Source organism: Ambystoma mexicanum, chromosome 2p (genome assembly GCF_040938575.1).
Source record: "Ambystoma mexicanum isolate Mex_15411 chromosome 2p, UKY_AmexF1_1, whole genome shotgun sequence".
Taxonomy (NCBI): domain Eukaryota; kingdom Metazoa; phylum Chordata; class Amphibia; order Caudata; family Ambystomatidae; genus Ambystoma; species Ambystoma mexicanum.
In genome coordinates, this window is record NC_090923.1 from 1,169,503,034 (window position 1) to 1,169,515,602 (window position 12,569).

Sequence of the window (12,569 nt, forward strand, 5' to 3'; positions counted from 1 at the left end):
CCTCTCCTCCGAGGGTGTAGCCAGACATGACAGTGTGTCGAGTCGTGAACCCAAGAACAGAGCGTTCTGAGACAGTGATGCGCATGGCATAAATGCTGGTGCGGCTGCGATGGGCAGGCTATGGAGCTAGTCATTTTGTGAATATTCATGCTACTGATTTTAGGCCAAAAGGCAGAGCCTTGGGCTGGTAATTCTTCCCTTGCACCATGAAGCAAAGTAAGTATCTGTACTTGCGATCTGGAAGTAGGCATCCTCCAAGTTCAGGGAGGAGAGGAAGTCTCCCTGCTCCAGCTGCCCAAGAACATGTTGTAGCGTGACTATGCAGAACTTTTGCGATTTGAGGAACTTGTTCAGCTGCCTGAGGTCAAGTATTAGTCTCCGTTAGGGAGAATTCTCATTCAAAGACTAATTTCCAGTACCTAGTGAGTCCCCCAGCAGCTTTTCTGGATCTCTGGAGTTTATTTTTTCCACTTGGTAAGAGTGTACCCCTTTTTCCCACGCTAACCTGTGTTTTGCCAAGTGTATTTGATCTACTATTTGTGATTGTGGACTCTGAAGTACACCACTTCAGTAGCCCCCTTCTTCTGTGCGTTACACAGCACCTTCAGTGCAGTGACACAGGGTTGTCTTTTAGACTTCCCACCGACTCCATTTCTGAGGCTGACTACTGTCCCCCAGAAAAGGGTAAAGTTGCCAATAACTTTACTTATTCATTTAACCGCAGATCCAGTACACCCCATCTTACATGGAGTACTGGAAAGTGTTAATCCTTAGCCCTTTTTATCTGTACCTCCTAGAGCATTGTTTTGCTCTTTTAACATTTAGACTTGGCTGGTGGCAGTGGCATCTACCCTAACTTTCCTACCACGATAATACTAGATAAACGTGGTATTGTTTTAGCCTATTATATTAGCCTCGAACCTAAACCTGCTTGACCAAACACTTTCTTTTGGCTCCGGTCTGGTTTATTTGCCATTTCTTTTTGTTTAAGTCCTTATTGTGTTTTACTTTGCGCGGCAAACCAGGTTTGCCTTCTTTGTTCAGTGGCTTTTGGCGGGCTTCTGCCAAGAAGCCCTCCTCTATGCACCTGGGTGTCTAGGTAGGCTGAATGTGAGGGAGGGTTGTAGTTACCCCCTGCACAGGGTATCCTAGGAAACCCAAGTCGCACTTTGCCATGATTGGCTGAGGTGGTCGTCCGGGCCGGACAACCCCCCTGCTGCGTGATTGACAGCCAGGCTGTGTGATTGGGGGATTTTTGCATAAAAGGCAGTTCTCTTGGGCTAGAAGTCAGAGTCGCCACTGGAACTACAAGGAACCAAAGAGAAGCGAAGAATTCGACTGCTGCAACTATCCCGTCCCGGTGAAGCACTGCTGCAGTCCTGAGCTATCTACCCTTCGACGAACAGAGAAGATCCAGTCCGGAGTCTTCTTCCCTTGAGCTTGGTGGGGATAACCAGCTCATCTTCTACAGCCAGAGGATCCTCTTCGTGGTCGAAATCGCTGCACACTGCTGTAGTGGTCCGGATAGCCATCTGAAGAGCCTCTCCTGTTTTTAAGGAGCACACCTTTTATTCACCGTCGCTGCCGCCAGCTTCATCCCTGCGTGGTGCAGATCCCTCCAGAGGTCTTCCTTCGGATCGAAGCTCCAGGAACCGAGGGTCTGCAGGAAACTACCAGGAACAACTGCCGTGGCACCAGCTTCTTCCTTGAATAAGGTACTGTGTTCTGCTCGAGGAATTTGGGTGAATCCCTTTTCTTCGCCTCCAAGGCTTGCCCTTGTCTTCCCTCCTTCTTATAACTTTTGCTTCCTCTGTTGACAATATCCAAGTAATCCTGGCTACACTGAAACGTGAACTATCTGACTGTGCGATCCTCAGCAACAGGAAGCCGGTTCCACTTGACACTGGCTCCGGCCTATTGACTTTTGAAATTCTGTCTAAGAGTGTTCCTTGATTCTGTCTGCCTTGACAAAAGTGTTTTTTGCCACCAACTCTCTCTGGGTATCTCAGGTGCTAAGTGTGTTTTTGCCCCGGTAACGCGGATATGCGTTTCTTTAGTAAGATATGCGTTTCTTTAGTAAGACCGAACTGTCATTACTGTCAAAAAGTGATCGCAAGTGTATTCACAGTAACGTCTTTCGTTTCAGAACACTGGTCCGCTAAAACACAGGTTACTTACCTTGAAGTGTACCGTACAAAGTGAATTGGTTAGTTGTAGTGTATTTTACGTGTGGTTTTTGAATGAATAGAAGTGTTGTGTTTATAACAAATGGTTTAAAAATAAATGTACTTATATTTTTACCTGTAACCTTGAGTCAGTGTTTGCTTGAGTCACAGTAATTGTGGTCCCTTTGTACAATCTCTGCTACTGCTCATATACTCTTGAGATAAGCCTGGCTGCTCCACTACTGTTACCACTTTGACATAATAGTACAGCCTTGTACCAAAGGTAAAACTTGTATTGCCACCTGTGGTTTTAATGGTGTGTAGTGGTCCCTAAGGGCACTGCACAGGATTCTGCTGATCAGTCTCCACCTGCCAGACTTCTTTCTCGCCAGTAAGTATCTGGAGTACACTCCAGAGACCCGGAGGTGCCTTGGTACACCTTCTATAGCTACCCTTTTTAGTAGAGACCGAAATTCTTGTAAGTGGTGGAGCAGATGTTCCATTTTCTTTATTGGAGGTATGGAGGGGCATTTGCACATAAATTTGAGCATGTGACCCTGTTCAACAATGTTGAGCACCCATTTTGTCAGTGAAGATGCTGCGCCACTGATTGACAAACTCCAACAACCATCCGACCACTGGAGTACTGAAGTGGGGGCATGGGTCCTGGTCAGGCCTTCTTGAGAGTTTGTGTCCTTGTGAAACCTCCGTCAACGATTGAGTACCCGTATTCACCTGTATCCTCCCCCTGATACCACCTGTGAGCTGGTGCGAGATGGCTGGCGATACAATGGCCAGTAGGCTCTGGAGGTTCTGGAGAAGCGGCCCTTACCGGAACGAAAGGACGGCCTTAGCTGTTGCAGGGTGCCCAAGGAGTGTGCAGTATCCGTTTCAGCCTTGATGGCTTTGAGTGTCTCGTCTACCTTCTTTCCAAAGCGGTGAACTCCATCAAAGGGCATGTCTACGACCTTGGACTGCACCTCCGGATGGAATTAGGTGCCCTTCAACCATCCCTGGTGTCTCAGTACTGCTCAGTTACCCATTTGGCAGAAGCCTGTGTCCGCCATGTCAAGAGCAACAGTAATGGTGTGATCTGAAGCAGCCTCCTTTTGTGCAACAGTGCCAGAACCTCATCCCTCTAGTCATCCAGGAGAAATTCTAAGATGGGTCCCATCTTGTAGCACAACTTTGTCGTACCAGGAGAGGATCGCCAATGAGTTGGCTGCTTGAATGGTGGCGGCAGTAATAACCTGCTTGCCAAATGTGTCCAATTGCCTAACCTCCTTGTATGGGGGCACAATACATAGGGAAGAAGGGTTGGCTGATCTCTTCCGCGCAGCTGCTGGCACTACCCAATTCAGGCCATGGTTGGGTGCAAAGACATTTAGGAGCTGTATCCAATACCTTGTATTTTTTCTCCAGGAGATCCTTTTCTGGAGGAGCAGAGAAGGGATTTTTCATCGCTAATAAACCATCTTCCGAGATTTTATCCAGCACAAAAATTGAAACGACTGACATTCTGGAGGCTTCACACCATTGAAACAGGAAACCTGCACTTCTAGAACCAGATTGAAGAGCGTAACTGCACATGTTAAGAGTGCATGGAACAAGACAATCTCGTCTGGAGGTGAATCTCGGAAAGGCAGATCCAGGGTCTCCCCATCAGCATGCACCAGGTTGTCGTACTCATCCGTAGTATGTGTGTCTGGGGACGTATCAGTGACCATGAGGGTAGCCACTGGGACAGAGAACTGAAGCGTTGGCCGGGGTGGACGCAGCTGAACCAACTCCTCTTGTGGAGGCAAAGCTGGACTCCCCCCGCTAGGTGCAGCCTGAGGAGCTGGAGGGGGCAGAGGCAGACTATGCAGTAGCTCTGTGACCAACGTCAAATGTACAAAAAGGAGAGCAATTAAGATGCCCCTCCCTCTTGTGTATAAAATATTATGCACTAAGCCTCAACTCTTTAATTTATAGATTGTTTCCTTTATTTCTAAATCAAATAAACACATTAAATACACAATCGTAGAATATACAGAATTCTTAAAATGCAAACTAAGCGTTTTACAATGTACAATTAGACACAAAAAAAAACATACAATTTCACATACATATGACATTCAACACAAAGTATTGTTTAGCTAGCAAAGTACTGAGGGATCAGTGCGCCCTGCTTGTTAAACTGCGTAATTGCATTGTGAAGTTAGCACTGAAAAATGTTTTGTATGCAATCGACATTCAAAAAGCTCTTCACATTTGATCTATGTGGGTATGGGAATGCTACCACAACCATTTAAGTATTTTTAAATTTTTTTTGTAGGTATGTATGAGTGATGCCCATGCCTCTCCTGTAGACCAGAGCACGGTTGCATCAGTTTTAATTTCATTGTTATGTTTCGCAGTGGCTAATGTGTTCATATATGGCCCAGCGGCTAAGATCTAATACTTTTCCTTTCCGCTTTTTTTAAAATAACAAAATTATGTTTTTCACATGGAATATTCTGTAAATACATCCATCCTTGGCAATCTTTTTTTTCAATGTTCTGTTGGGCCTTATCAGGACATACAATAATTTCATGAACACAATATTCAAATCGCTTGGTCTTTCCTTCAAATTCTGTAATATGATCAACAAAACATTAGTGAGTGAAGTTTAAAGAAACTACTGACCTTTCCCTGGCCAGCCTGTGAGCACCTGGCATCTTTATTCCTTTTCTTCTTTACAGGATCCTCTAGAAAAGGAATAAAGATAGAAGGCGCTGACAGGCTAGCCAGAGACAGAAGGTCAGTATTTTCTAAAAAAGCTTTATGTGCATAAACAAATGAGTATGCACTGCACTCATGACATTCATTTTATGTTTCTAGTCGTTCACCTTGGATGCCCAAGGTGTACGACTAGAAACATAAAATGGTCATCACTGCAGGTCCCACCACACGAATATATGTGGATTGAGAAAACCCATGAAACCTTAAAGAAAGTACGAAAAATAAATTCTCATCTTTCCCAGTTAGTAAAACAACATTGGTACCAGGCTGTTTGAGTCTTCCTATCTATGTGCCATTTGAACGTGCAGTATCTGTCAATGTTGAACCCAAGACACTTGGCACAGTGGGCCAGCTGGGGTGTGAATCCCCGAGGTTCATAGAGAGGACGTCTAGATGACAGGCTGTTTAGTGTTATTGGTCAGCAGTAGGAATTGTCTTGAAGGGGTTCACCTTCTCAAGATCTCCCCTAGGAAGGGAAGATAGGTGATGGGGTGGTTGCTGCTCAGATCAGGGTCCAATGATTGTTTCTTAATAAGAGGGAGAATTTTTCCCATCTTGAAAGTCAACCGGAAGGTGCCTTGAGTTAGGGAGACGTTGACGACTGTCAGGTAGCTAGGAGTACTTCGGTCAGAAGGGTCTTTAGTACGGAGGCAGGTAGGATGTCGTCTGCATAAGATGTGCCCTTGAGGGATGCTAAAGTAGCATAGAGTTCCTTGAGCAGGGCAAAGTTGCCTGTGCTGCTGAATGTTTGCCAATTCTTTTCTGGTTTTCTGATGGTTCGTTTGTTGAGGCTGAGTTATTGTGTACCAGGGTGCTGAAGGTTTAAGCTTGAAGGGTACACAGTTTTACTGGGGCATGGAGGTTGATGTTTGTAAGGGTGTTGAGTTGTTGGAGAAGCGAGTTGCAATCCTACTTCATCACAGGTAGATCAGCCTGTGAAGTGGAGTTTGGTGAGGTCTTCTGTGAGAGCCTCCACTGAAGTTCTTGAAGGATCTGAAGGCTTGGTTTCCAATGGGTTTGCTTGAGAGGTGCAGTGCAACTAATCTCAAAGGGGATTGCCAGATGGTCCGACCAGTCAAGCGGAATAGGAGAGCTGTGATGAAAGGTGGGCAGTGTGGTGATGAGGTTGAGGAGATTATCTTTCCTGTGAGTTGGTTCTTTCGTGTGCTGTGTGAGGTTCAGTGCGTTGTGTAGGAAGTAAAGAACTTTCATCATTGATTTGGCTGCTGGGGTGCCAGGGATGTAATTGCTTATTTGTAAAGTGCTTATACACACGGGAAGTGCTTCAAAGCGTGCTGGCATGCATGACAGACATGGTGGTGACCAGGTCCGTGAATCTTCGATGAAGGAGGTGTTGGGCGTGGGTGGTCTGTAGATGAGATGAAGTGATTGTCCTTTGGGGAGAGCGGGAGTGGCAGGATAGGTTTTCGAAAGAGCCAATGGTGGCAACATCCAGTATAGATTGACACGTAACTGGATATTTCTCCTGTGTGAAAGGTAACGTGAACTAAAACATGGTTGTGGACCCACCAGAGTGGGAACCTACCCATAGAGCAGGTTATTTGGCAGTGTTCGTTCTCGGTAGAGGGGCTCCTAGACCTTTTGATATTGAAAAAAGGTTGCAGTGGCAAGAGGACTTCAATAGAAGTCTCTCTGGCCACAAAACGAGTTCTAAGCAAAAATGGTAGGCAAAAAGCAAATCGTTATGGGTGGCTCAAAAAGGAACATCAGAACGCTGAAAATTGGAAGTCTGCTCTAAAAAGTCAGACTGTCAGCGCTGAGGAGGGCTCTGCAGACCTACCCCTATGTCCAGAAGAAAGGATTAAATAACAGGTCTCTTAAGCTGAAGGACAGACGAGTTAAATGTAGAGACTGATGCCTGCCTACCAGCATGTGTTCTGGGAAAGGAAATAAAAAGCACGTCCAGCCTTTGTTATAATTGCAAGAGTAATGGAAAAATTAAATGGAATACGTTCTCTGTGGGGTTCATCACTCCATGGTGAAAAGCACAGGCTTTGCATCTAGTAAGTCAGGATTTTTGGGTGGATTTTCCAATACTACTCCCACTGGAATCCGGTAATTGACCAATCCATCGGGGGACTGCCATCTGCTTGTGTGGTCAATCTCTGGTTCTCATGGCCTGAGCCATTTGAGGCTTGATTGTATGTCCAAGAACTTTCTGGACTTCAATAGCTGGCCTCAGAATCTTCGAGCCCCTCTTGTATGGTGAAGAGCTACAAAGCGAATCTGGTGTGACTAGTAATGGTGGTCTAGCCAGTTTCCGGTTCTCTAGCCGAGGCATTTAACTTGCTCTCTTTTAGCAACTGTCCCTGCATAGTTCCATGGACCCTCAAAACGTGTTGCTTCTTTTTTTTAAACCTCTCCTAAATTTTTAGCTTCACTCCCATGGCCTTTTGCTCATCTTGTTCTGGGGAAACTGATCAGTCCTTCAGACTATCAGTACTGGGAAATGTTTTCCCTTTTAGGTAACTTTTTAACAGTGCACACAGCAACTTACAAAAGTATCCCAAGTCCACTGCATTACATCACCCTAGTCTTTTAAACTTTGGATTTTAGGTTACTTTTATGTGTGCCTAAAGACAAGCTGGTGGCAGCAAATAGGTGTACAACTTGTACGTTCTTTTTAGTGTGCACATTGACGTTTACCACGTATGGCTACTGAATGTGGCTAGTGCCCTAAAACGGCCACACCAAAAGATTTTCACTTGCTCTTTGGCCAGATTGTTTGGCCTTCTTCCGGTCTTCTGGGGTCAGGAAATCACATATCAGGTCATGCACTTACCTGGGAAAGTTGCTACTTTTGAGGGCTTCTGATGCCTTTGTGTGCGCACGCTTGGCCCAGGAAGGGGGTGGGACTGTCCGTTCCCATTCCACATTTGTGGTGCCCGAAAGTCTAGGTGTGAGGCATGAGTGAAACCTACAGTGGTCCCTGATTGGACTACCGCTAGCTGCTTGAATGGTGCGGACCTTACCATTGGTGGGCTTGGACTTACTCCGTGGCTGAACCTTGCAATAGGAAGAGGGGTCCTGCAGCCATTTCTTCAGATCAGCATTGGAACCAAGTATCCTGTGTAGAAAAGCAGCAAGCAGAAGGTTTGGACTCCCGAAGAGGCCCAGCATCCCTTCCTGAGTTTGGCCTGATGAAAACCTGTTGGATACCGGATGTGCGAAGGTCCTGAGCGATGCTTCAAGCCTTGGACTGGTGGGTTGAGCCTATGGAAGTGTCTCTGGACCACCGGTGGACTGACCAGCTCTCAAGGGGGCTACCTCGCTAGAAACGTCAGTGTTCCAGGTTAGTCACCAGAACTTGGTAGTCGCCAGTGTGTGGTGTAAGTTGCCTTCCTGCCGAATTTCAGCCTCCCAGCTCTAAGGGATCCTGCTATGGAAGCTCTTCAACCGCGACTGGAAGGACGCCTGCGGTTGCCTGTGTGCCATGGCTGGAACTCACCGTCCCCGTGAAGTGTCCTGATGAGGTCTGCATCAGTGCCTTTTGCATCTCTAACTCGCCAAGGGATGTACTCTGCTCCTGCAACTGCCCCAAAAAATCCTTGCACCAGCAGTTCCTGGCCACCTCTTGCTGGAAACCCCCTCTCGACCAATCTAGGAAAACCAGAGTCAGGGGGGGTAAGTACTCAGAACGCATTCGTCTCCTCCTGTTCTCCTTAGAATAAACCTTAGAATAAACTTTAGTTAATCCATTCCACCGCTTTTTGATTTTGTAGCTGTACTGGAAAGTTAACAATTTTACTTACCAGTAACTTTGTTGAATATCTCTTTAACATTTTACCTCACCAACACGAGAACTCTTCCTCCATCAGACCCTTCTCTCAAGAAGAAGCTTTTGGATTTTTGGACACAAGGCCCAACTGATCATAGGGACTGGACTTCTTAACCTCTTTAGTGCCAAGGACGAGGTATCTCGTCCTTTTCGGCACATTGTTTTGAGCGATCCCTGCAAAGCAGAGATCGCTCAAAACAGTAATCCAACCCCCGGGCTATGTGAGGGGAGATCCCCCCTCACTGCCAGGGGGCTGGATTACCTTCAGTTTCACGTCGGCGTGCATAACGCACGTCGGCGTGAAACAAAGTAAATCCACCGCAGCAGCCATTTTCGGCTGCTGCGGTGGAGAGAGAAGGTAAGAGCCCTTCTTTGTCATCCTCAATCTCCGGCTGTGGGGAAAATGAACGCTTTTTCAGCACATTTCGCTTGGCGCACCCATCGAAACACGCCCCCAACAACACATGGCCTACCGTCCCGCATTCCCACAGGTGTCCCGATGAAAACGGTACCTCACATGTGTGGGTGCACCTACCGGCGGCGCAAAAGGAAAAGGGTAACTCCACTCTGTGGATTCCCAGGGGTGTCCTCTTTTGGAAAATGCATGGGGTTCCCTGTTTTCCTTGCTGGCTTAGACACCCTAAGCCCAAATCTGTAGGTTGCCCACATGAACACAATGGGCAGTGGCGAAAGGCTTGGGGTGACCAGTGGGTTACCCTTTTTCTTTTTACCCAGACAGCCCCGCGAAGCACTCCAGTGTCTTGGGAAATGTAATGGCAAAAAAACAAGTTCACATGCGTGCCCAGCTTGCAGATTGAGGAGAATGCAGAAACAAGGCATCTTCAGAGTAAGACATAGAAGACCAGTTTATTAATCTGAATAAGACAGAATGGTTGATCTGGAAGCCTCATCAGTGGATGATCGACTTCAAAACATTAAAGAGTAGCAGAAATAAATTGTAACACTACCCAAAACAGATTTTGGTTTGAAGCATAGAGAAAGGTCCTGTTTGGGTGCCAGAAAGGCCCTTTTCCTGTTGGAGAAAAGGCAAATCAATTAGTCCTATATTATATGGCATCCCCAAGTAATATTCAAGACTGAGCACAAAAGGTTAGATTTAAACATCGCCTTCCATCCAAAGCACTAGCAGATTAAGAGCAAGATCAGAAGTTGGGTCAGCCTCACCTGTGAATGCTTAAAGACATCCTTCCCCACCATGTCCAGGTTAGAGGGATCTCTAATCGAACTGACATATTCTGAGACAGCCTTGATCACAACATCGCACGGGGGCAGAACAAGTTGATGAGCGCGCACCTAGAAGGACAAAGGAATTTAAATAGAAGCAATATTTCAGGTGCACAAATGTTAACCTCCTTTAGTAACCACAGGATGCATAGGGTCATAAAAAGCCTCAACAATTACAGAGTGAACAAGTGGCGCAATGTTTTATAAAACGTACGAGAGAAACTCCCATCTACAGACAATGTCAAATAATCCCTACTCAAAAGCCTGTCTTAACTGCATATAACCATCTACCAAAATAAAGCATGGAAGCAGTGAATATAAAGGGCAGAGCTGCTGCTTGACCCGTTGGGCTTTATGGAAAAGGGGGACGGGGGAGAGAAGGGATGCAGGATATTTTCAAAATTGCCATCTTTACTTAAAGTGCCATTAACCTTCAGTGATGCCAATGGGTGGTCTGGTCCCAACAGGCTCCAGTGAAAGGCAGCCAGGTCTTCGTCTGGAAGAATATGATTACCTGAAAAATATAAAAGATCTAGTTGCTACAGTAATGGCACCACTTTAAAGCAGAACAGCCATTATGACATCATACAATTAGAACACCCATGGAAGGAAAAGTGACTTACCTGTCTGCAATTAAAGTTCTTCATTACGATTACCTTCGCTGAATTCATGAACACAGACTGAACTGTTACACTGGAGGTATCTCAAAACACAGAACATTTATATAAAAGAGACATTAAGTATAATACCTGGTTTGACGCTTTTGCCCATTTTTTTACGCCACAAAGCAGTGACAACAGTTTCCTACACTGTAAAGTCAGGAGAAAAAAGAAGAAAAAAAAGACCTGAAAGGCTATAATGTAAAACCTGCAAAAGTGACACTGCCACTTTAAAGCAGCAGAATGCTGCTGGCTCCTGCACTGCCTTATACCATCAGTTTTAACTATAGGGGTAGGTGTTGTTGAAATCTCAAAATCTCAAACAGCAGAATAATTATTTGAACTGAATATTTTCAATTTTGCCAGGATGGTTTTGGATATTTGCCTTCTATCGCCCCAATGTTTCATGGAATGGTCAGTCACTAATCTGAGCTTAACGGGGCAGAGCTTACTAGGGCCCAAGATGTCCACAATTGCCCAGGGCTCCCACAGTAGAGTCCTGTTGGTGGGAATCTGGATAATTCAAACTACACTGGAAGCAGGGCACTGTTAGAGGACGATGGTCCGGGAATTAAAGCGTAGCGGAGAACGATTGGAGAACTACAAAGGCTGGAAGGGAATCTGGCCGGCTGGCAAGCATTCCTCAGGATCCTGGGTTAGATACAAGGGTGGATGAAAAACAGGGGAATGGACTCTTAACACTCTGTATGCAGGCCCACGTTACTGCATATTATCCAGGGTGGGACATCAAAAGTTGCCAGCGCTGGGGCAGAGAGCCCGGTGCATGTGTGATGAGATTTGCCCTTCATAAGTCTAACGTAACTTACCAAGTAGTAGAATTTTCAGTGCTTCTATAAGTTTAGAATCACATCCTGTGCATATTCAGCCATCTAGAAGCGGGTAAAAGTATTACTGCCGCTCGTTGCCTAAATCCTATGATTGTTTGCCATGACAATGCTGAAAGCATTTTAAGAGTACCTACAACATCTGCTTCATGAAGTCTATTTTTTGTATTATTGTGTACCAAACATCGGCGAGTTGGGTCACCACATACGATTATAAACAGATAAAAGCACCATACGGTTTAAGTTACTTACCTTTAACTATTGTTCTCCAGCATGGGTCTGGCATGGATTCACATGCTCATGAATATTCCACATCATGCTGGGAATCCTCGGTAAAAGAAAAACAGTTTCACTATAAAACTATTTCTCCTCTTAACCAATCACTGTCCTCTGGGACATACTGCCCCCAGCCAATGACGGCCCTCTCCTTAAGGCCCTCCCCTGGCAGCCAGATTTGGTAAGCACGCAAAGTGGCAGTATGACCAAGAAGAGCGGCAGAGGGGCCGGAGGGAGGGTTTGCATGTGAATCCATGCCAGACCTATGCTGGTAAACAATAGTTATAGATAAGTGACTTAAACCTTCTCCAGCATGGGGTCTGGCATGGATTCACATGCTCATGAATAAAGAATACATAGCAGTAAAACATTACACTACCATGAGAGGTGGCAAGGCTCAACACAAGGAATTAACACCGAATAGGTTGTGCAGCACCGCTTGGCCAACTCTGGACTCCTCGCTAGAATCCCTGTCAACGCAGTAGAACTTTGTGAAGGTGTGCGTGGGCCTCCACGTAGCAGCCCTGCAGATGTCCAGCAGTGGCACACCAGACGAAAGCCATCGTCGCAGCGATCGCTCTGGTTGAGTGGGCTCTGAGGGCCAGGCAGCAGTCTGTTCGCCAACCGATGACCGTGCGTGATGCAGCCAGAGAGCCACCTTGAAATGGAAGCCTCGGACAAGGCCTTCCCATGGTTCACAGGACCAAAGTTCACAAACAGTTGTGAAGTCTTCTGAAAACTTTTCATGCTTGTCACGTAGAACTTCAGGGTACGAGTAACGTCCACCGAGTGCAAGGCCCTTTCCGCCGGCAAATTA

General features: G+C 46.1%; 1 protein-coding gene across 4 annotated transcripts in view; it reads right to left on the bottom strand.

The window, feature by feature from the left end:
- The window catches only part of FAM120C (family with sequence similarity 120 member C), a 1,585,006-nt gene that overhangs the window by 1,320,661 nt on the left and 251,776 nt on the right, over positions 1-12,569 (bottom strand). For all 4 annotated transcript variants that reach the window (XM_069645311.1, XM_069645308.1, XM_069645309.1 and 1 more), the window contains exons 3-4: positions 10,404-10,486; positions 9,913-10,041 (exon numbers count right to left, since the gene is read on the bottom strand). In XM_069645311.1, coding sequence (XP_069501412.1) covers positions 9,913-10,041; positions 10,404-10,486 — 212 coding nt within the window. The remainder of the gene's footprint in view (positions 1-9,912; positions 10,042-10,403; positions 10,487-12,569) is intronic.